This window comes from Notamacropus eugenii, chromosome 1, assembly GCF_028372415.1.
Source record: "Notamacropus eugenii isolate mMacEug1 chromosome 1, mMacEug1.pri_v2, whole genome shotgun sequence".
NCBI classification, from domain to species: Eukaryota; Metazoa; Chordata; class Mammalia; order Diprotodontia; family Macropodidae; genus Notamacropus; species Notamacropus eugenii.
In genome coordinates, this window is record NC_092872.1 from 348,948,722 (window position 1) to 348,973,064 (window position 24,343).

At 40.0% G+C, this 24,343-nt stretch overlaps 1 protein-coding gene across 4 annotated transcripts in view; it reads left to right on the top strand.

The window, feature by feature from the left end:
• Positions 1–24,343, top strand: part of PPP1R13B (protein phosphatase 1 regulatory subunit 13B) — a 240,566-nt gene that overhangs the window by 94,318 nt on the left and 121,905 nt on the right. Inside the window, exon 1 of one of the 4 annotated variants that reach the window (XM_072630080.1) lies at positions 17,342–17,490. The exons of 1 other annotated variant lie outside the window; for it this stretch is intronic. Coding sequence is in view for 1 of the 3 variants with exons in the window: in XM_072630079.1 (XP_072486180.1) it covers positions 19,150–19,158 (9 nt within the window). In the remaining 2 variants the exon portion in view is untranslated. Of the gene's footprint in view, positions 1–17,341; positions 17,491–18,723; positions 19,159–19,402; positions 19,962–24,343 lie in introns of those variants that run through there. 2 more of the 4 variants (XM_072630079.1, XM_072630081.1) reach the window with 2 other exon arrangements.

Sequence of the window (24,343 nt, forward strand, 5' to 3'; positions counted from 1 at the left end):
CTATACAGTATATAGTGATGGGAAACTTCAATTATCCAAACATCTGCTAGAGTTCCTTCTCTGGCAAAAATGGATAATAGTTTTTTGATTTACCTTAATGATTATTTAATTCTTTTCAAGGTGGAGAGACCAGTAAGAGAATATTTTATTCTCTCATTCTCACCAAAGAAGGGAAACTATTTTCTTGGGTGCAAATGATGGAGACTTTAGGGTGCCATTATTCTCTACCTTAGAATTTGTGATAGAGGGAGGCAACATGTTGTAGTGAAAAGTATGTCAGATATGCACACAGCTAGGTCATGTAGTAGATAAAACACTTAGTCTGGAGTCAGGAAGACCTGAGTTCGGATTCGACCTCAGACACTCACTACTACTAGTACGTATGGCCTTGGACAAGTTACTTAGCCACTGTTCACCTCAGTTTCCTCACCTACCTTTCAGGGATATTCTGAGGATTAAATGAAGTAATTGTAAACTACTTTAGCATAGTGCCTGGTACATAGGCTATAGAAATGTTTTTTGTTGTTCAGTTGTTTTTGACTCTTTGTGACCCCATTTGGGATTTTCTTGGCAATTTCCTTTGCCATTTCCTTCTCCAGCTCATTTTATAGATGAGGAAAGTGAGGCAAACAGCATTAAGTGACTTGCCCAGGGTTACACAGCTAGTAAGTGTCTGAGGCTGGATTTGAACTCAGATCTTCCAGATGAATATCAGTCCACTAGACCCAGGTGGCTCAGGAGAAGAAAGTGAGGTTGGTGACCTTGCACAGCCCTCCCTCACTCAAATCAAAGTCAACTGCAAGTCATTTCATCATCTTGAATCTTTGAGAATGAAGGACAAACACAAAACAGTATAATATACATGGCTCCCAGCAAAGCATTTGACAAAGTTCCTCATTGTTATTTTAGTAAGGAAGATGAAGGTATATGGGCTAGACAATATTACAGTTTTGTAGATTTGAAAGTGGTTGTGCAGCTGGAACCCAAAGTGTAATTTATTAATAGTTTGATGTCATCTAGAAAGAAAGTCTCTAATGGAAAGCCCCAGTGATCTAAGTTTGGCCTTGTGCTACATAACATTTTTGTCAGTAACTTGGATAAAGGTTTATCAAAGGTTTGCTTATCAAATGTGCAGATGACATAAAGCTGGAAGCAATAGCTTAAATATTTGATGACAGAGTCAGGATTAAAAACATCTCAACAAGTTAGAACATTGGAGTGAATCTATTAAGATTAAACTTAACAGAGAAACTTACACTTGAGTATGGAAAGATCAACTTTACAAGTACAAAATGGGGGATGTGTGGCTAGTCACCAGTTATCTGAAAAAGGGTTTTAGTGCATTTCACACTTAATAAAAATCCAAAATGTAAAAAAAATAGAATGTCCTAGACTAGGGATTTAAGAGTTCTGTTGGTCTCTGCCTTGATCAGAGCACTTCTGAATATAATGGTCTCTTCTGGGTGACTCATTTTTGGAAAGACATTAGTAAGTCAGAGAATAATCAGATGAGGGCATTTGGGATGGTAAAGAAGAGTCTTGAGTCCATGTCATATAACGATTGGTTGAAAAAGTTGGGAATGTTTAGCTTGGAGAAGAAAAAAACTTAAGGCTTGATAACTTTCTGACGTCTTGTGTGGAAGTTATATTAGACTTGCTCTTCTTGGACCCAATGGGCAGAACTTGGGGAAATGACTATAAGTTCTGAAGAGGAAAATTTAGGCCTCTAATTAGGAAAAACTACACAAAAATTAGAGCTGTCTAAAAGTGGAATGGGACATCTAGGTGATGCATTGGAAGAAACCCCAAGCCTAGAGTCAGAAAGATCTGAGTTCAAATACAGCATCCAACATTTAATAGCTATGTAATCCTGGGCGAGTCATTTAAGCCCTATTTGCCTTAGTTCTTCATCCATAAAATGGGGATACACTGCAGAAGGAAATGGCAAACTACTCCAATATCTTTACCAAGAAAATCCCATGAAAAAGTCCATGGGGGTCACGTAGAATCAGACTTGACTGAATGAACAACAACAAAAAGTAGAAAAAGTCATTTTGTGAGGTTGTGAGTCTTTCCCCAGTCTCCCCCACCTTCACTCAATGTCTTCAGACAAAAACTGGATGTACAATTGAAATTGTCAGTCAGGTACAAATTGGAGAAGTTAGCTTTGAAGCAGTTAACAACTGGCTCCCCCAAAAATTTTGCCATAGGACACACTTTTAGGTTTGATCTACATTATTAACATTTGCTTTATTACTTTCTTAAGCCTAAACAATAATAAGACAATAAATCAAACCCTGATTTGTAGCCTTTGCTGATTTCCAAGGTGCAGTTGCTCATGCTGAACATTTAACATTTGGCTCAGACTCTAGACCTCCCTGTTTTTTAGATCCTTTCCAAATTTTGAGATTCTCTGATTCTATGAGTGATAAAGCTTGTCTCTCACCAGAAAATACAAGAGCAATGAAGAGGAGGCCATGTGTGTGTGTGTGATGAGCGAAGAGCAAAGGTGTGGCTAGGAGTAGGAAGTGGGGAGATTTCTCATGGAGGGAATAACAGGAAAGCAAAATTGAAAAGCCTATTGTGGCGGATACTTAGGGGATATGAAAGAGAAAGCTGTGAGGAAAAGCTGCTTCCAGACCTTGAGGAAGACTTCCTACAAGAGGCAGTATTGGAACTGGGCTCTGACAGCTGGGGGAGACTTAGACAATTTGAAAAAGGCAGAGGAGGAGGAAAAATATTCCAATAAAACAGAACAAAATCCCAGAAGCATTTGAACATAGTATCATAGTGTTTGACAAACTCAAGAACGATGAGTTTCAAATAGGAAGTTTAAGGACTTCCTATTTGATAAAATGGAGCAAACTGAGTAGAGGACTGATGGTGGACATGATCAAGGAATGGTGAACAGTCCAATTTAATTTGTATGTAGAGTATATATAGTGAAAGCTGGTATGAAGCTGATTGGAGCTATACTGTGAGAGGCTGAGAAAGTCAGGCTGTGGTGAATGGATGGTCTCTAGTAGGTAATGAGGAGCCATTCATTCATTCATGTAACAACCATTAATTTTTAAAATATATCTTTACTGATTTTTTTCCATCACGCAAATTTCACATTCTTTCCCTTTCCAGAGAGCCATCCCTTATAACCAAATTTTGAAAAGAAAAGAAAAAAGAGGAAAAAAAAATCAATAAACTGATCAATATATGGGGAAAAAATCCAACAATAATATCATGCAATGTTCTATGCCTACAGCAACTGCAGAACTCCCCCTCCCTCCTGCCCCCAACACACACACACTTTTGTAAAGGAATAGGAGGGGGAAGTATTTCCTCATACTTCCTTTAGCATCCATTAAGCAACCAGCTATGTGCAAGACCTTAGGGAACATACACACAGACTGGAGATATAGCATCCTTGACCTCATTACACTTACCATCTAGAAAGGGGACCAAAGGGCATGCACAAATGTGCAACATTATGCAATAAACATACCATTATTATAATGTAGAAGAAGAGAATATATGTGAGGAGAGAAAGAAATCCTAGCATTTTCCATAGCCTGCTTCACTATAGAACAAGCTGAGCTGAGGAAGAGAGGTGGGAAATTTGGGTATTTGGAGGGAATAGTGAATAGTTCAATTTGGTTGGCAGACAGAATATATATAGATACAGGTCTAATAGCAGTTTGGAATCTGATTATAGGACTCTTAAGTAGTCTTGGCTCATTAGAGCTAGCAGGGTCCTTAGAGATCATCTAATCCAACTCTTTCATTTTAAAGTTTAGAAAACTGAGCTCAGTGCAGGATTTGGGAAAGGAGAACAAAATAGTATGCAAAGGACCCCTTTTCTTCTTCATAAATTTGGCAGATATGAGTGAATATGGCACCTTGTCACATCTTCTTTCCCATACCCCTCCTTTCACAGCACTTCCAGTAAGTAGTAAAATAGGGGCTCTTAAAAATAGGAACTTTGGGGTTGTAGTAGTGGTGAGATGGGGTGAGGAGCAGGGATTTCAACCTCCTACTGACTCATTGCCTGGATGGGTTTCCCACCGTTAGTTCTCTATCTGTCTCTCCCTGTGTCTGTGTGTCTCTGTCTTTGTCTACCTCTTTTAACTCTGAGTGGGAGTCAGAAGCAATGCCCTGGCAAAATGCCTTTCTTCTTCTTCTTTGGAGGTTTTACCTTCTCCATTGTCTTCTGATGTCTAATAAATACCTTCAAACTAATAAAGGCCTGTGGTTAACACGATTTATAAACACTGAAAACAAAGAAAGACTTTGCCATACTTGGAAAGAAAGGTTCTCGGGTTTCCTTAAGGGAATCCAAAGGGAGAAAAAAGCAAAAAGGGCAAGTAGGTGAGGAAGTGGACAGAGTATCAAGCCTGGAGTCAGGAAGGCTCATCGTCCTGATCAAATCTAGCCTCAGACACTTGCTAGTTGTGTGACCCTGAGCAAGTCATTTAACTCTGTTGGCTTCAATTTCCTCATCTGTAAAATGACCTGGAGAAGGAAATGGCAAACCACTCTAGTATCTTTGCCAAAAAACCCCAAATGGAGTCATGGAGAGCTGGACATGACTAAAGAAGCAACTCAACAATGAAAACAAAGAGGAAGAAAAAGGAGATACAGAATACCTGAGTTTGAACAACATAGTGTCTGTCCTGACACTCCTCATACTTTGTGGGCTCCACAAACTGGCTTCCAGAGTCTTTTCTGCTCCCTGTGTTCTGGTAGCTCCAGCTGTCCGTGGTATCCTCTTCTAGAGGCTGTTTATGGCTTACCATTTTCTATCTGCATGCATTTTCTGAACTTCTGAGTGGGCTTCTTTGAGTTTCTCTCCTGGACTCATTGACTTTTAAAGGTCACTTGGAAGTGTGGCTTATCATTCTCGTCCTCCTAAAATGAACATCTTAAAATGTGCCTCTTTGTCCACATTTTAATAATTACTTTGTTCTCTGGCACTTTTTCTATGGTTAGGATTGTGAAAGACCAACTTCCTTACATAACAATGCTGCATTACAGTTAGAAGATCCTGGGTTTGAGTACCGACTGACCTTTCCTACTTTGTAACCTTGGGCAAATTAAATAGGAGTCCAGATCTTGAGTTGGAAGTGACATTGCAATCAGTTCTTCTCTCTGATCCTTGGTTAACTTATCTGTAAAATTCATTTATTGAATTCATTCATTCAACCAACATTTATTATCTACTTGTCCAAGCCACTTTGATAACACTAGGAAAATAGAAAACTTAGCTAAGGAGTAGTCCCTACCCTGCTGGAATTTAAAGCCTGGTAGGAGAATCAGAGATGAGCACAGTTAATGTAAATGCTAAGGGGACCTAAAGTATAATGGGAAAAGTACCAGTTTAGAATCTGAATCCCAAAGCAACAGATTTGAATTCTATCTTTGTCACTACCTACAAGACTTTAGGCAAGTCACTTAACAGTTCTGAGCCTCAGTTTCCCCCTTTGTAAAATGGAGTGTGATGGACTAGATGTTTCTTGAAAGGGTCTTTCCCAGCTCTAACATTCTGTGATTTCCTTTTAGATTCCAGCATTACTGATAATGGCATCAGTCCTGAGAGGCTATTTGTTAAATGAAGTCTCATCTAAAGGAGTAGAGGGAACCTGAGATGCATACCAGTTCCACCTCTCAACTTGTCTCTGTACTGCCCATCAGGCATGTTGGATATTTAAATGTAATTATAGTTATGATAAAAGCAAAAATAGAATGATTAAATAATAAAATTAAGCAGATGGTATTTAAAGTGAGTTAACCCTCAAGGTCACACAAACAGAGGTTAACCTAGGATTTGAACTGAAGTCTGTTGGCTTTAAACACAGTTCTCTTTCTCCTATATCACTTGGTTCAACACATATTAAGTGTGTTCAAGTATTTAGTATGCTATTAGCATTTAGTAAGTTATTAGTATTAGTATGTTCAAAACCCTGTTCTCAAGGAGCTGACAATCTAGTAGGGGGCAAAGTATGTACATTGTTGTGTGTGTGTGTGTGTGTGTGTGTGTATGTGTGTATGTTCGTCCTTTGTTGCCAAAGAAAACCATAACATTAGAGAAATGATGACATGACTTGCTCTGGACTTTGTTTTGAGTGAGGATGAGGAAGGGCTGTGCAGGTAGCCAGTCTCACTTCTCCTCCAGAGCCATCTGAATCCAATGACCAGATATACATCAGGATGACTGGAGATGACCCAGGATGAGGCAGCAATTGGGGTTAAGGGAATTGCCCCAGGTCACACAGCTAGTGAGTGTCAAGTGTCTGAGGTAAGATTTGAACTCAGGTCCTCCTGACTCCTGCACTGGTGCTCTATCCACTGCACCACCTAGCTGTTCCTATTGATGACATTAACAAAAGAAAGAGTCCTTTCAGCAGCCATCCTCCTTAGCTAGGAAGTGAAAGGGGAACTTACCTCAGTATAATTCATACAACCATAAAATATTATCTCTTCAAGAACCTATGTAGACCATGCTTTGGAATTATTCTCCAAAACCTTACTTACATTGACAGAACATGACTGGATGAATACTTAGGGTTCTAGATTAATCCTGAATCCCTTAGGGTATTTTTCTAATGCTAATGCTCATGAGGTCCCAATAGTGTGCTTTCTCCTTTGATGATTATTAGCTGTTATCAGTGACTTAGTTATTTTCAGTGATACAATGATGCAAGATAATTTGAAAGGACTCATGATGAAAAATGTTATCCACCTCTGGAGAAAGAATTGATGAAGTCTGAAGGTAGATTGATTGAAGCATACTATTTTTCACTTTTTTTTTTTTGGTTTGTATCTTTTTCACAACATGACTAATATGGAAATATATTTTGCAGGACTGTACATGTATAACCTATATCAAATTGCTTACTCTCAGGGAGAGATGAGAGGAGGGAAGGAAGGAGAAAATTCAGAACTCAGAATTTTCTTTTCTTTTTTCTCATGGTTCCTTGTATTGGTTCTAATTCTTCTTTACAATATGACTAATGTAAAAGTATGTTTAATATGGATGTATATGTATAGCCTATATCAGATTGCATGCCTTCTTGGGGTGGGAAGAAGAGAGGGAGGGGAAGAAAATTTGGAACTCAAAATCTTATGTAAATGAATGTTGAAAATTAAAAATAAATTAATTAATATTAAAAAGAACTCAAAGTTTAAAAATGAATGTTAGAAATTGTTTTCACATGTAATCAGGAAAAAATAAATATTATCAAAGTGAAAAAAAAAATTGTCAGTTTTCATCAGTCAGACTTACCTTTTAGAAAGGGAGATAGTAAGAGCATTATCGATATACATAATTTGTACATTTTTGCGGAAAATTTGTACATAATTTGTACATTTGGGGGGAAACATCCCTTCAAATATCTGTGACATATTTTCCTTCCATACAGTGTCCAGAAGAAAGTGGTCCCAAGCAAGAGAGTATGAAAAAATGTGAAAAAGCTGTTACCAAAAAGTTAACCAAAGTGGCATTGACTGGAAGTCTTTTTGCTGGTGTCCTCAAAATGTTCTTCCTGAGTACATAATATTTTCTTGTTGGACTTTTTGCCCAAATCTGCTTTCCTTACCTCATTCCATCTATCCTTGATTCCTCATGCCATTCTGAATACTCTGCTAGGACACTGATGGGAAGTTCAAGATTCTTTGGACCTTTAAAGTTTCTGGGGTCCTCCTTCAGTGAAGTATGGGGGAAGAGAGCAAGATTACAGATGAGTCCCAGGGCTTTGTTCCTTCCACTCAATCAATTCCTTATCAGGAATTAAACTGGAATTCTATCTCTTCCCCACTGCTAAGCATGAGGTTCTTAGCCCCAAACTAGTTCAATATTTTATAGGAAATTCACCGAATTCCAAGGTTTTCCAATTCATTATTTTCTCAGCCAGTCTGAACATTGTTGTTGTTCAGTTGTGTCCAACTCTTCATGACCCCATTTAGGGTTTGCTTGGCAAAGATACTGGAGTGCTTTGCCATTTTCTTTTTTACAGATGAGGTAACTGAGGCAAACAGGGTTAAGTGACTTGCTCAGGGACACATAGCTAATAAGTATCTGAGGTCAAATTTGAATTCAGGTCTTCCTGACTCCAGGGCCAGTGCTCTGTCCACTTCACCACCTAGCTACCCCATTGATTGATTTAATAGAGAAGGGATTCAAAAGGAAGGTTTAAGGTATCAAAGCTTAATATCTTGACACTTCAAATAAGGAGGAGTGATTCAATTAATTTACTCAAGGAAACCCTACCCTTTCATATAAGACATAATATGTCAGAGCAGGAAGCATCTTTAGAATTACAGACTGTCTAATGTCAAAATTGGGAAGAACCATGGAATATAGAATGTCAAGTTTAGAAGGGCAATTAGAACAGAAAATGTTTGATCTGAAAGTTCCTCAGGATTCTCACTATAAAGGCTAACTAGATATACACATAACTATAACAGGCAGAATGTGATAATGGCCACAAGAGAGGTATAGGCCAGTTCAGAGAAGGGAGTATTACAGAGAATACTGGGAAAGTTACATAAAGAAGGCAGCACCTGAGCTGGGATTTGAAGATAAGTGAAATTTTAATGAGTGGAGATGGGAGGACATTCCAATTAGAAGTGAAAGCAAGAAAGGAAAGAAGGAAAGAAGGAAGGCCAAGGTCTCCATACACACTTTTAGGTTTAATATGCATTATTAATACTTTCTTAAGTCTAGACAAGGGATCAGCAAACTATGGTCAGCCCTTCGGAAGACCAAAATTATTACTGGTTTCTGTTAGTCTACTCTGTTGAGGAGACATTTAATTACTAAAGAAATCAAACACAGTTTTTTAAGTTAAAAATATCTTCAGGAACAGATGATATAGATGGTCTGTGTGGATGTCTTTTTCTTTTTGCATTTCTTATTTCTTTGGGCACCAACAGCTCTTTTGAATATGGTGGTAATGTCTACGGTAATCAAAAATTGTCTTCTTTGGTCTTTCTTCTAATTTTGTGTTTATTTTGCAGGTTGTTCTTATAAGTCAGTAATCTGAGTGTACAGAAATAGTTAATTGGGAAATGACTCCCTTGTCAGTAACTGGTCATTCCTGTCTTTTAAGAGCTATTCAATTTCATGTTTTACGATGTTTTATATTGTCATATAAAACATCACAAACATTGTTGATCTGTAACATATATATATAATATATATATTAGTACTATACTATATATACCTTCAGAAGATTTTGTAATAATATATTCTAGAAGTTTGTCAGGAAACCTAAATCAAGTTCATTGATCTTTGTTTTGTAGACTCCATTGTTTTATCTTTCTTGAAAATCTGAACATTTACTTCTCTCCATTTCTGTGGCATCTCTTACTGTATTCTATCTTTGGAGGATCCTTGATGGTGGCTCGCCAATCACACCTGAAAGTTCTTTCAGAATGAAGGTTGTAGTTTGTCCAGGGCTAATGACTTGAACTCAAGTATTCACTAATTTTATACTGGGGTTTAACCCCATATTAATCATTTTTGTTATGATCTTTCTAATTCAAAGATCATTCTTTATAGAAAAAAAAAGAAGCAAATTAAAGGTTGAGTAGTTCTGCCTTCTCTATTTGCCAGTTGTCACTGTCCCATTCAACCTAAATGGTCATTTTATTTCTTCTTTGAGGCTTTTTTTTCCCCCAATGCAGCTTTAAAAAAAAAAAAAGCCCCTTTTTAGCATATGATAGCATTAGCTATTATCCTTAATTCATTCAGAGCTTTAGAATTGCTGGCATTATTTGTAGAGGATCATGTAATACTTTTGTAGCTATCCTGTTACTTGCTTTTGCTCTGATTTTCTGCATATGCCTTAAAAAAACAGATGTTTATTGTTTATTTTTACACCGCCTAGATTTCCCTCTGTATCCCTCTCTCCCTATTCTACCCAGAGAACCATTCCTTATAACAAAGATTTTTTTAAAAAGAAGAAAAAAAAATAAGTAAAACTATTTTTCAATTAAAAAAAAATCTGAGGTTATATGTAATGTTGTACACTCATGTTGTATGACCTCTGCACAGGATCGGAGAAGTGCCTTCTCATTTCCCTCTCTTTTTTAATTACTTAATTTTATTTTAAATTTATGGATGAAGACAAGCATTTCTATAACGTAGTACAATAAAAAAAAGATGATTGTACATGAAATTACAAATCTACTATGCACAATTGCTATTCTTTTCAAATATGCAATAAAAGTATCATGTAAATTTCTTATTTTTTCTTTTTTTTCTTTCCTTCCCAACTCTGCCCTAGAGATGGCTACCATTAGACACAAATACGTATGTATGTGTATGTTTGTGTGTGATACACATAAACATACACACACACATATATATACTTACATATGTACAATTATTCTATACATACTTCTATTTATTGCTTTTCTCTGGATGCAGATACCATCTTTCTTCATAAGTTTTTATAGTTATTTTGGATATTTATAATAGGCAAAATAACATTCACTGAGTCTTTCCTAAAACAATAGTGCTATTCCCTTCTATTATTTTAGGTGATCTGGCAGACATAAAATGATATCTCAAAGTTGTTCTAATTTGTATTTCTCTAACCAATAATGATTTAGAACATTTTTTCATAAGTATAAATTGTTTTGATTTCTTCATCAGAAAACCGGCTGTTCATAGCCTTTGACCATTTATCAATTATAGAATTGACATATTTTAGATATGATACCTTTATCTAACAAACTATCTATAGAAATTTCCCCCCAACTTCTGCTTTCCTTCTGATCTTGGCTATATTTGTTTTATTTGTACAAATACTTTTTAATTTAATGTAATTGAAATTATCCAGTTAACACCTGACTTTACTCTCTCTCTCGTTTATTCATAAATTGTTCTCCTATCCATAAGTCTGATAAGTAATATGTTCCATGTTTTTCTAATTTTCTTGTAAAAATTTCTCTTTAAATCTAGGTCATGTATCTATTTTGACCTTATCTTGGTAAAGGGTGTAAGATAATGGTCTATGCCCAGTTTTTGCCAGATTGCTTTTCAGTTTTCCCATCAATTTTTACCAAATAATGAATTCTTATTCCAAAATCTTAAGTCTTTACACTTGTCAAATGCAAGATTATTATGCTTATTTGCTTCTGTAAATTGATTGTATACTCTATACCATTGTTCTACCTTTCTATTTCTTAGCCAGACAGTTTTAAGGATTACTGCCTTATAATACAGTTTAAGATCTGGTACTGCTAAACCTCTGTCCTTTATATATTTTTTCATTATTTCCTTTGGTATTTTTGACTTTTTGTTTTTCCAAATGTTATCATTTTTCCTAATTCACATTCAAAGTTATAATTACTATCTGTGAATCTCCCTCCATCTCATATTTTTTGGAAGATACACATAAATGTCTTCATATCTCTTCTTTGGGACCACACTGATTTTTCATCATTTTTGCAATATTCAGTTTTGTTGGATGTGACTTTTAAAGATTTGAATTGGTTAAGTTCTTTATGTATCACACAAATTTTTCTAGATTATCTTTTTCTTTTCTTCCTCATTGGAATTATTTTGGTTGAGTTCTTTAGAATTTCATGTTAGAGAGCTTTCCATCCATGTTGAGATGAATTCTTCAGTATAATTTTCACAAAATCACAGAATTTTGAGAGTTGGAAGAGACTTCGTGTTCATCTAATTTGACCCATAACTGAAAGTAATCTCCCACATATCATATACAAAACAAGTAGCCATCCAGCCTCTCCTGGAAGACTTCCAAGGAAGGGTAAGTAGATAATTCATGAGGTAGCCCATTCCACCTCAGAACAATTCTGATTGTTAGGAAGTTTTTCCTGATACCTAGCCAAAAATTGACATATTTGCAACTTTCAGCCATTGTTTGTGATTCAGTCTTCTGAGTGTAATCCATCTCTAACATGGCATTCCCTTTTGTATTTTTGTAAATTTGATTCAGTTTTCCATATATTTTAGAAATGAAGCCTTTTTCAGACAGTGACTAAAAATTGTTTCCCAGCTTTCTGCTTCCTTTCTAACCTTGGTTGCATTGACTTTGTTCATGCAAACCCTTTTTAATTTAATGTAATCAAAATGATTCCTTTTGCATTTCATAATTTCCTCTATCTCATTTGGTCATAAATTATTCTCTTCTCCATGGATCTCACAGGTAAGAAGCTTTTATTCTAATAGAAGGAGATGATACACATCAGTGAGTGGTAACTAGGGAAGGGTGTTTTGTTCAGGGAAGTCACAGGAATGGTAATAGAATAATAGTATTGATTTAATTACAGTTTATTGAGTTGGCAAGTGATGTGATCACACTTATGTTTTAGGAAAATTAATTTGCCAGCTGTTTAGAGAATGGATTGGAAAGGGGAGAGATTTGAGGCAAGGAGACCAATGAAGAGACTATTGCAATAGTCTAGGCTACACCTATAGAGACTATTTGTCATGCCCTCACTCCCTCTTCTCTGGTCACGTCTTACACAAACCTCCTCACAAATACCTGGCCACCCACAATTAGAGCCACTCCCACCCTAATTGGTGACAGCCTTTTCCAGGTCACTAGATCAGGAAAATCCTAGCCATGCTTCACTTTATTCCCTCTTCTCTTGCCTCATCCTCCACAACCACCTCCTTGCTCTTGTGTTTGAATCTTTTTCTTTTCTCTTCCTCTTCTCAATCCAGGAATGATGGTTAATCCATTAATCAACAAGTATTTGTTAAGGACCTACATTCTAATGGGAGGGGGGGAGATAAGTACAAATAACATACACATGGCAGATACATGAAGTAAATAAATGTGAATATACACAAAATAGTTAAATACAATGTTTTGAGGAAGGAAGGCACTAACAATAGTGGTGGTGGTGGAGGTGGCAGGGTGGGGTTGGGGATGGGGAGCTGGTGATCAGGAAGGGCTGCATACAAGGGATGGTGTCTGACCTACATCTTAAAGGAAAGGAAGGATCCTAAGAGGTATAGTTAAGACAAGAATGCCTTCTATGCATGGGCTCCAGCCAGTGCAAAGGTAGGAATAAAGCTTATGAGGCTGGCCAAAACTAGTTTGGCTAGATCACTAATTGCAGCAGGGGGAGTAATGTCCAACAAGGATGTAAAGATAGGTTGGGGTCAAGTTGTGAAAGACTTTACGAGCTAGAGAGAAATTCATATTGTATTCTAGAAGCAATTAGAAACCACTGGAGTTGATCAAATGGGGGGGGGGGGCACATGATCGTATCTATGCTTAAGAAAACTTACTTTGGCTACCATGTGGAGAATGGACTGGAAAGGTTAGAAACTTGAGGCAGGGAGATGATTTAGAAGGCTATTACAGTAACCGAGGCAAGTAGTGAAAAGGGCCTGAACTAAGATTGTAGCTATGGAAAGAAAGGGTTGGATTTGAGAGATATTGTGAAAGTAGAAACAAGATTTGACAACTAATTAGCTAAATGGGGTGAGGGAGAGTAAATATATCAGGATAATGTTGAAATTTCAAACCTGAGACACTGGAAAGATGGTGATGCCTTCAACAGAAATAGGTGAGTTAGGAAGAGGAGAGGGTTTAGGGGGAAAGATAATCATCTCAGTTTTTGACATGTTGAGTCTAAGATGACTCTAGAATATCTAGTTTGAAATGTCCAATGGATAATTATTGATTTGGGTCTGAAACTTAAGGGAGAGATTTGGGGCTGTCCATTTGTGTGTGTGTGTGTGGGGGGTGAGTGTGTGGGTGTGTATGTGTACATGTGTGTGCATGCACATGTGCTTATGTAAAATACAGAGACATATATTTATGAACAATTATCTATTGTCTGTCTATCTGTCTGTCTGTGTCTGTCTATCTATCTATCATCTATCTATCTGTCTGTCTGTCTTATCCATGCAGATGATAGTTAAATCCATGGGAACTGATGAGGTTACTGATAGAGAGTGTAGAGGGAGAAGAGGATCCAGAACAGAACCTTTGGGAACACCTATATTTTGGAGAAATAGTGTGGATAATGAGCCAGCAAAGGAAGCAGTCAGACAGGCAGGAGGTGAACCAGAAGGGAATAGTGTCACCAGAACCCAGAGAAGAGAGAGGGTACTGGGGGAGTGAACAGTTTCAAATGCAGCACATAGGTTAAGAAGGCTTGGGACTCAGTACAAACTATCAGATTTGGCATTTAAGAGATCACTGGTTACTTTGAAGAAAGCCGTTTCAAAAGAGGGAAGTGGAGAGTCAGAATATGAAGGATTGAAGGAGAGAAAGGAGAAGTGGAGGTCACTAGTACAGATAATCTTTACAAATAATTTGTACGAGAAAGGGAGGCAAGATAAAGGATGGTGGCTTAAAGGGATGATAGGGCATAGTATTTTTTTTTTTTTAAGAATGTAGACGACTTGGGAATGTTTGAAGGCAATAGAGAAGGAACCAATTGGTAGGGACAGAGAAAGATGGAAGATTCAAAAGAGAGTGGATGATTGAGAATGTGATCTGCTGGAGAAGACAGGAGGGAATGGGATCTGGGGCACATGTAGAGGGGTTGGCTTTGGTAAAGAGAAAGATCACTTTGTCAGAGACTGGGGAAAGGAGAAGCGAGTGGGGGATTTGGAGATGAAGAAAGTATGAAAAGAGGGAGTTCATGTCAAATGGTCTCAATACTTCTGAGTATTTTCATTAGTTGTTCTCCATGTCTCGAATGCTCTCCTTCATTGTCTCTAATGCTTAGGTATCTTGGCCTCCTTCAAGTCTCAGTTAAAATTCCACCTTCTGCAAGAAGTCTTTCATGGTCCTTAATCTTAGTGATTTCCCTCTGAGACTATCTCCAATTCATCTTGTATGTATCTTGCTCGTACATAGTGCCTTGTATATTGTCTCTCTTGTTAGACAGTGTGCTCCCTGACAGCAGGGGCTATTTGTTGCCTTTCTTTATATTTCCAGTGCTTAGTATGATGTTTGGCATACAGTAGTCACTTAATAATTGCTAGTCAACTGTCTAAAGAGGAAAGGTCCTTAGCTGAGAAACAAGGAGGAGGAGGATGTGTGAGGGGTTTGAAGAGATAGGATTTGGAATAGCTTCTGTAGGGAGATATGGAATCCATTAGGGAGGAATAAAAGAACTGTCTTGATGCAGTGAGGGTCCTGTTGAGGTTGGATATCATGAATGTTTAGTGAACCCAGTAAGCACAGTTGTGGAATTCCCTCCTAGTGGGAGTAATCCAGGCTAAGGTTTGGCAAGAATAGAGTAGTGGTGGGACAAGGGGGCAAGAGGATTCAAGAGCAGAGGACAGAGTAGAGGTGAAATGGCTAACTATTGGGCTAAGGTTGGAGAGGAAGGAAAGTGAAGCTAGAACAGGGCTAATAATAGCCTGAGAAAGTACTGATGCAGTTTGAGGAGGAAATGAAGGTCTTGATGAAGGAGAAGAGCATGGGTAGGAAGGGTGAAGTACAGGGAGAGGTAAAATGATAGGTCATGGTCAGATAAGAAAATGGCAGAGTTTCTAATTACGGAAGTGGAATACTGAATTAAAACAACTCTGCAAGTGTTCTTGACTGGGCTGTGTCAATCTACTACTGTCCCAAGCCCTGCCCCTCATCATAGAAACTTTTTGGACCAATGTGTCCTTGGTTACAACTTCTCTATGTCATTTTTCTCCCCACTAGAATTTAAGGTTTTTGAGGACAGGAGCTATCTTTGCTTTTGAATTTGTATCCTGAGCACTTAGCACAGTGCTTGGCACATAGTAATTGCTTAATAAATGCTTTTTCATTCATTCAAGTGGAGAGAAGGCTGGATCTAGAGAGTTGTGGAAGTAGAATGGCAACTCCTGGGATATGAAGGGAAGGGTGAGGGAGAGTAAGGAGTTGGGATAACTTCAATATTTCCCTCCTAGGTAACAGGAAGGATAGTCTTGCCCTTGCCAGAAATGGGGAAGTTAGGAAGAGGGATAGCTTTTTTGGGAAAAGACAGAGAAATCTGTTTGGACATTTGGATATGGGATGGCTAGATAACATCCAGTTGGAAATGTCCAATAGACAATTTCTGATGTTGGAGATCTACAGCTGGAAGAGAATTTGGAAAACATCTAGTCCAAGACCCTAATTTTACACATAAAGAAACTGAGGTAACTGACTTATCTAAGATTATGAAAGCATGACAGAGTTTTTGATTCCAAGGTTAGAATTTTATCCACCTACACCATGCTGCTCACATTTAAAGAGCATTGATAAGCTGAAGAGTCTCCAGATGAATGCAACCAGAACGATGAACAAAGTTAAGACAAGGCATTTATACCTCAGGAAAGGCTTGAAATGTTCGCTCACTGTTTGTTCTTGTTCACTGGAAGGCTCAAACACCTCACATTAACACTAGAAGGATCAGATTCATTCATTGACACAAAGTTTTTTATTGAAGTTTTTCTGTGAAATAGATTTTTTTTTCTACCTCTGTTTTCTTTGTATTGTGGATAAAATAATAGCACTGGGTCAATTGATACAGTGTGGGCCTTTGAGGTATACTTAAATTCTGGTCCTTCTAATTGTAACATGTGAGATTTGATTTTTACCAGAATCACAACAGTTAATTAATCAACAAGAATTTATTAAGTACCTCCTATGTGGTAGGCTCTGCTCTGGGATACAAATACAAAGATTAAAACAATCTCAGGAGCTTGCAAAGGTGGTGGGCATACAGAGGATAAACAAAGTAATACAAGCTTTTTGGGGAGGAGAGTAGTAGTAGTGCAGGTGGTCTAAAAGGTCTACTTACATATAGTATGTATATATACACATATATATCTATGTTGGTCTGGAAGGGAAGAGAATGATTCTACGAGACAGGAGAAGCAAGTACATCCCTGTCCTGAGGGATGGTCAGTGCAAAGGCAAGGAGATGGGAACTCTTTGGTGGAGTGTCCATTTCGAAGAACAGAGAGAAAGCCATTGAAGACTTCTAAGCGTGATGGTGGTAGTAAAGGTATAGACAGGAGAGATAAGCTGGGGCTAGGCTATGAAGGGCTTTGAGAGCGAAAACAGAGAAGTTCCTACTTTATTCTAGAGGCAAGAAGAACTGCAGTGTATTGAGTAGAGGAGTAACCTAGGCAGTCAATCATTTTGTCAGCTATGTGGAGGATGAATTGGAGTGGGGAAGAGACTCGAGGCAGGGGAACCAATCCGGAGGCCTTTACCTGGCTGTGTAAGTAGAAGGATCGAATGTATGATGCGAATTATGTCGCCTGGGTAGAAACCACGAGATCTGACATATGATTGACTACGGATTCAAAACCAGGCTTCGGGTTCTAAACTCAGCTCCCTTATTTATTTCTGCACCAGGAGGCCCGTCTGGAGCCGGTAAAGAGAAAAGCACCTAGCAATCTTGAAAGCACCGCAGAAATGGCCATTATAATTAGGCTGTGTGGGCGGGTCTTCCTATCCCCGCCCCCCTGGTGAAGTGTCATCCCCAGCACTTCTTGATGTCGCATGTGTCCCCATTGGAAAACAGGTAAAGAGAAGCTGACACCTTGTCCCGCCGGGGCGGCGGGGGAACGTTATCTTCCGCACACAGCCCCTTTCTGCACTAGGGCCTCGGGTTTAGGGTGGCGGGGGAGAGTCCTCCCTCCACCGAGTGCTTTGGCACCTGGGGCTGGGGAAGGGGCAGCCACTTCCCTCGGAACACGGGGCTGCCGAGCGCCTCCAGCCTGGAGCTCCAGCCCACCCGTCCAAGTCTATTGTCAGTTGCCGGGGTGAGGGGGGAAGGTGGGGACCCCAAGGCAAACACTTCCCATTTCCCCTCCAGTCAAACCAGCCGGAGCTTTCTGCGTGCCCGGGCATTTCCGCGCGCCCGGGTACAGGAGGGTACATGTGTGTGTGGGAATGTTAGAGGGAGCCCCTTGGCGTTCGGGTAGAAATGCCCCGCGGGCTCTGCGGAACGGCAGGGCTCAGGTTTATCCGCTCCGCTGGGGGAGGGGGCGGGGGGAAGGATGCAAGGCCACGGAAGGCGTGGGAGGAAAGGGTGGAGTGCGGGCCTCCCGCGGGGCTGCAGGTTGAGTTGGGACTTAAGTGCTTGGGCGGAGGGAGCAAAGGGAGGCTCCTAGTGCATCGCCCCGAGGGGGCCCCGCGAGCAAAAGCAGGTTAGGGGGAAGGGGAGAGGAGGCAGGAAGAGGGCAGGACCACAACGCCATTGTGTCCCCAAACCCTCCTTTCTCCTCCCGAAAGGGAAATGGTGCCCACCGCAGGCTGGCGCATTGCCGCAGCTGCTGAAGGCAGCCACGGCGGGGGAAGGGCGGATTTGTAGGCCCTGGCTTCTTAGCTCCGTACCTTCTTACCTGGGGGACCCGGGACAAGTCACTTAATCTCCGGGAGCCTGTTTCTTCATTTATAAAACAATAAGATTGTGGGTCACAGACTCAGAAACCTGACGACAGAAACAATTGGGGGAAGGATCAAAGGAAGGGGAAGAGATGCTATGGCGGGCAGAGCGCGCACACGAAGCCCCTCCCCCGCTTTTCCTCGGGGACCTAGTTTTCACTCGGGATGCACCCTCCCGGGTAGAGGAGGCACTCGCAGCCCACTTGCCCCGGGACAGTGAGAGGGCGGGAGGGAGGGAGGGAGGGAGGAAGAGCAGGAGAGCAGGCAGGAGGTGGGCGGGCCCCGCTGCGGCCCCGCCTCTCGGCCAATGAGGAGGCGGTAGCTGCCCCTATGTGGCGGCAGGGCGCGGGGGGCGGAGCCTCGCCGAGGCTGAGGAAAGGCTAGGGTCAGGCTGCGGGGGCCGCGGCGCCAGGAGCGGCTGTGGTAGCGGCAGCGGCGGCAGCACCGGCAGCGGTGGGATCTCAGGGGAGGCGGTGTCTGGGGCTCCCGCCGAGGCGGGAGGGAGGGAGGAAGGAGGGGCGGGGGTTCGCAGCTCTGCAGCAACCGCCGCCTCCTCTCACCCCCACCCCCACCCCCGCCCTTGACTGGGGTTCTGCCCGCCGAGGGCTGTCGCTCGTTAGACTTAGAGACCGACGGCGGCGGCGGCGCGCGGCCTGTGCGGAGCGGGAGCGGCCGCGCCTGCGGAGACGGGAGCCCGGCGCCGGAGCCTGGGCCGGTGCTTGTCCGTGCTGCGGGGACTGCGGAGTCCCGCGGCGGCGGCGGCGGCGGCCGAGGATTCGGAAACCTGCCCGAGATGATGCCGGTGAGTGAGAGGAGGAGGAGGCGGGAGTGCACGCGCGCGCGTGTGTGTGAGTGTGTGGTGTGTGTGTGTGTGTGAGTGTGTGTGTGGTGTGTGTGTGGTGTGTGGTGTGTGTGTGGGGGGGTGCGTGTGCGCGCGCGCGCGGCCGGCAGGGAAGGCTGCCCCGGCCCCGGTGGGGTGTGTGCGCGCGCACGTGTGCGCGGTGTCACGCTTCTCATCTCGCCGCGCTGCCCCCGCCGTGGTGGGTGTGTGTGTGTGTGTGTGTGTTGTATGTGTGTCCGTGTGTGTGTATGTCCGTCCGTCCGTCCGTCCCTGTGTGTGCGCGTGCGCGCGCGTGTCCCCTGGAAGGCGGCCGGGCCCAGGTGGTGAGCGGCGGGGGAGGAAGCCTACTTTCTCCCGCTCCCTCGATGTGTGTGCCGCCGGGAAGGAAGCGTGGCTCCCATGGCACGGCGTGGCCTTTGTGCCCCTGCGGAAAAGGGGTCGGGGTCTTTTCCTTCCTCTACGTGTGTAGCATCCATCCCCTTTCCCAAGCCTGGTAGAGGACAGAATTGGGTAAAAGGTGGCGGGTCTGGTTGTCGCTTGGAGGAAGAGGAGGCAGTGACGGTGACCAGGTCAGGCGTCCCTGCTCTCTGCCCTCCCTGACCAGCTCTGGTCTGCTCGTTCCCGTCCTGTCAGCCGGGGATCCAGGTCCAGAGGGACCCCTAATTACTCCCCGCCCCTCATCCCTTCAAGAAAAACCTACCACGAAAACTACCATCAAAAAGCTCGGGGATTGTAAGTCCAAGTAAGGCTGGCTTAAGAAGCAGGTAATTAAAGGAAACCTTCAGAATTCTACTGTAGTGGCAGGGTAGCTCATAATTAAGTCTTCAACTGTACTGTCTAGGAAGCCAAACGAAAATATTTTTGAAGGGGTAAATGTGCTTATCTTTTGGAGAAAGTCCAGTGTAAGTTGCATTTTTATGGTTATGTGGAAATATTCTATCTTCCTGATTCTTCTTTATGTGCTCAGTTTTATTTCATTATTTATAATTATTGACCTCCCTTTTATCCCTGATAGTATGCATTTAGGGCAGCCTGAGTTATACAGAAAACTATATATTTTTATAGATAGATAGTGGGAGTATAGTGTAGTATTTATAGTATAGATAGTACTGGGAATATATGTCAGCTGTGTCCTAAAGTACAGATAAGTTAAATTCAGTATTTCCTTTGGTTTATTGGGGCCCTTTGCTTCTCATATTCCTTCTTGATTCCCTAGGCTCTCTTTAAAAAAGTTTTCAGAGAAAAATCAAGATGGAAATATAATTGCACTTATTTAATTTCAGAAATGATTAGTTGGAAGAGAATCTTGTCAGTTTGATAAGATTGAACTATTTGGATTAATTGAATTTCTGTTGTCACAGATAGCTTTTTCTTTAATTCAGACTTGGTGGTTTCTTCTTTTTTTATTCCTACACTTTTTAGTCCAGTTTCTCTGATTAAACTCCATAACTACTTTGAAGTTCTGTCATATTCAGTAATTAATGCAGTGAATTGATTTAGACTAACACCCTGGATACTAATTTTTACCGCATGCCATTATTATTTGTATATTTTGGTGTGACTAGTTTTGTCAACAGTTATATATGGAAGGGAAAGAGGAGTTGGAAAAAATTGTTATAATTGCCTTGCTGTCTTGTAAGGAATGCATCTATTCTTTTGCAGAGAATTCTTTTACCTGTAATACTTGCACTTGTGGGTAGGAAAGAAATGGTCTTTTTTTTTTTTTTGCTTCATAATTTAAATAAAAATGGTTTTTAAGTCAGAATAATTTACCTATTATGTATGTGTGTCCCTGGTATTTTCTTACTTCCTTCAAACTAAGTCTTTTGATGGTAGGAATTCCATTTTTTGTGTCTTTCCACTCAGGCTAATTGAGCTCATTGCATAAATTGGTCTCATTGAATTTTGTTTGATGCATAGTCAAAAGAATTTTAGAGCAGATAAAATCATCTAATAAGTCTCCCAATTTTACAGGTGAAGAATTTGAAGCCCAGAAAGGTTGCTTACATCCCTGATACAGCAGGTAGTTAGACCTGAGATTAGAATCCAGAATCTTGCCTCCTATTAGAATTATATGCAGTTTATTTATAGTTTTATTGGCAACATCTCTAAAATTAAGTTTTCTCCCAGGTAATTGGAGGCTATATTTAAAAAAAATACCATTTAAGATGATCTCATCTGATTCTTACAACCCCATGAGGTAAGTGCTGTAGATGTTATCTCCACTTTTGCAGATGAGGAGAAACTGAGGCTGAGAAAGGTTGTGATTTGCCAAGGGGTCACATATATAGTAAATGTTAGGGTTTGAATTCTGGTCTCCTGTCTTCATGTCCATAACTTTATCTGCTATGCCAGGAACAACTTCTCTGGTCTGAAAGAAATTATCCCAGCTCTAAAATAATTTAGTCACAAATATTTTAATAAAAACTAAAAATATGACCCAGAGCTTTGGAACTGTAATTACTGTTATTAAAGATATAAAATACAGATACATAACTGTAAATGTTATCTTGCTGTAAGATGTGTCATTTTTAATACAAAGGGTCATGGAAGTTTCACATCCAACAACTTTTGGTGTAGCCAGATAAGGGTATTACTATAGAGATTAATGTTATATTAGTATATTGTATTAGTATAGCATGGTCCTAGTGCATGGAATGGGGAAGTAAATAAGACTTTGATAAGATTGAACTATTTGGATTAACTGGAATTTCTGTTGTCACAGATAGCTTTTTCTTTAATTCAAACTTGCCAAACTTGCCCCTTCAAAAATATTTTTGTTTGGCTTGGCTTGCCAAGATTGCATTAATGATAGTAAAAGAGACTAATAGCTGATACATAATGCTTTAAAGTTTATCGAGTGCTTTACATTATTTGATTTGAGGGGGACTTCACTTTAACCCTACGAAGTAGTTATGAGGGGAGGAAGTACAAATTACAACTACATAAATTAAAATATAGCTCTGGGTATACAAAGGCAATAAAAAATAGCTCCTCCTTTTTATATTGTATTGAAGGGATAAATTGATCCAGAAAAGTAAGTACAAGAAATTCTGAGTAGGGAGAAAGCCTTAATTTAATAAGTGGGGCAATGAGGAAAGACTTCTTTTTGGAGGTGGTGCTGGAGTTTGTTTCAAAAGATTGACTGAAGACAGAGTTTTTTCTTTTCTCTTTTGTTACTTTTCTTTTTTTTGGGGGGGGGTGGTGAGTGTATGTGTGCTCAAGTTGACTCCCCAGCCCTAATAAAGTACATTGTTTTATGTACCTGTGGCATTCAGGATGGTTGACTTTTTGATGATCTTAGAATAGTAGTGTGCCTAACTACCTCAAGAAAAGTTGGTGCCTGTTGCCGAACTCTGTTCATTCTTTTATTTTCTAAAATGCTATTCAGTTAGCATTGTATTCATTTGTACTTGCTTTGCATCCCTGTCTGCTGTTCATTTATTTCATGCATATTTTTTTACCTAATTAGTGAACATTTTGAGGATGGAATTCATTCTTTTAATTTTTTTGTAAACTATGGTGTGCTTATTTGTAGTAAATGCTTGTTGCTTATTGTTGACTAATTGAAAGATTGAAAAAAGTTAAAAAAATAAAAAAAACAGAAAAAAATACCACACCTTACTTTCTGGCTACAGTTTTTTCTTCATTGCCAAAATAGAAGTTATTTCCTTTTATTGAAGAATATTTTCCTATTATTATTGGGTTTACTTTAAGCTTTTGTTCCATGGCTGACAGAGATGAGCCTAGGGCTTGGACATCCTTCAGTGTTTTATATATATATATATATATATATATATATATATATATATATATATATATATATATATATATGTTTTAATAAATGTTTTAATAAATTAAAACACTCCAAGACTTTAAGGCTACAAAGAAGGTTCAGGGACAGACAGGCAGTCTTGGAGGGTTGGAAAACCCTGGCATGTTTTAATAAATTTAGTAAACAAAATGCCTTTATTTTGCATTCATATTTTGTACAAATTGCTTCTTAATCCTGGTTTTACAGAAACCAACTATTAGAGAGCATTGGGGGCAGCTAGATGGTGCAGTGGGTAGAGTACAGGCTCTGGACTCAAAAGAGGACCCGAGTTCAAATTGGCCTCAGACACTTTGACGCTAGCAGTGTGACCCTGAGCAAATCACTTAATTCCAATTGCCCTTCCCCAAAAATGAACATTAGACTTCATGCACCAAACTTGAATTTAGGTTCTGTTTTTGTCACTCACTATTTTGAGACAAACCATATGACTTAAGGCAAGTCATTTAACTTGCTGAGTTTCATTTTCTGCATCTGCAAAAAGATATTATGTTCCTACCCTAAAGAAGGGGTTCTGAACTTTTTTTGTGTCATGGACCCTGTTGGTGAGGTCTGTGGACCCCATCTCAGAATGTTTTAAATTCATACAATAAAATACATAGGATTACAAAGAAAACATGAAATAGTTATTGAAAAATAAAAAAAAAGACATTCACAGAACCCAGATGAAGAATCTCTGCATAAAGTATTGTTGAGGATTCTTTTCTGAATGGGATCTGTGATTTTGTCACTGTGGGCAATTCTGTAATTTAATCTGTAATTCAGTGTTTTAGAGTTGCCTAGTGCATTGAGAGGTTAAGTGGCTTGCCTGTGCTTATACTTCAGAGATAGGACCTAATGCCAGGGTTTTCCAACCCTCCAAGACTGCCTGTCTGTCCATTTTAGGCTGTGTGTTGTGTAGGTAAACAAGGCAATATGTGTTTTTTAAAGAAGATAGAATTGTGATTTCACTGGTACAGGGAATTCTCTGGTGAGGAAGCTTCTTTTGCCAGTTTAGATCCCTGAACCTTCTTTGTAGCCTTAAAGTCTTGGAGTGTTTTAGAGTTGCTTAGTGCATTGAGAGTTTAAGTGACTTGTTCAGGGATACATAGACTGGACAATGACTTGAACGCAGGTAGTTCTTTCCCAGAGCCTGGCTGTGTATTCACTAAGCCTTGCTGCTTCTCTTGTACTTGTAAAAAAAAGTTCTTTGTAAATTCTAAAAATTTCAGCTATGTGTTATTATGAACCCATTTGTTATTATGTGAACATCCCAGAATTTCTGATGGGTAGTTGCTATACAGAAAATGGGAATACTTACTATAAACATCCATA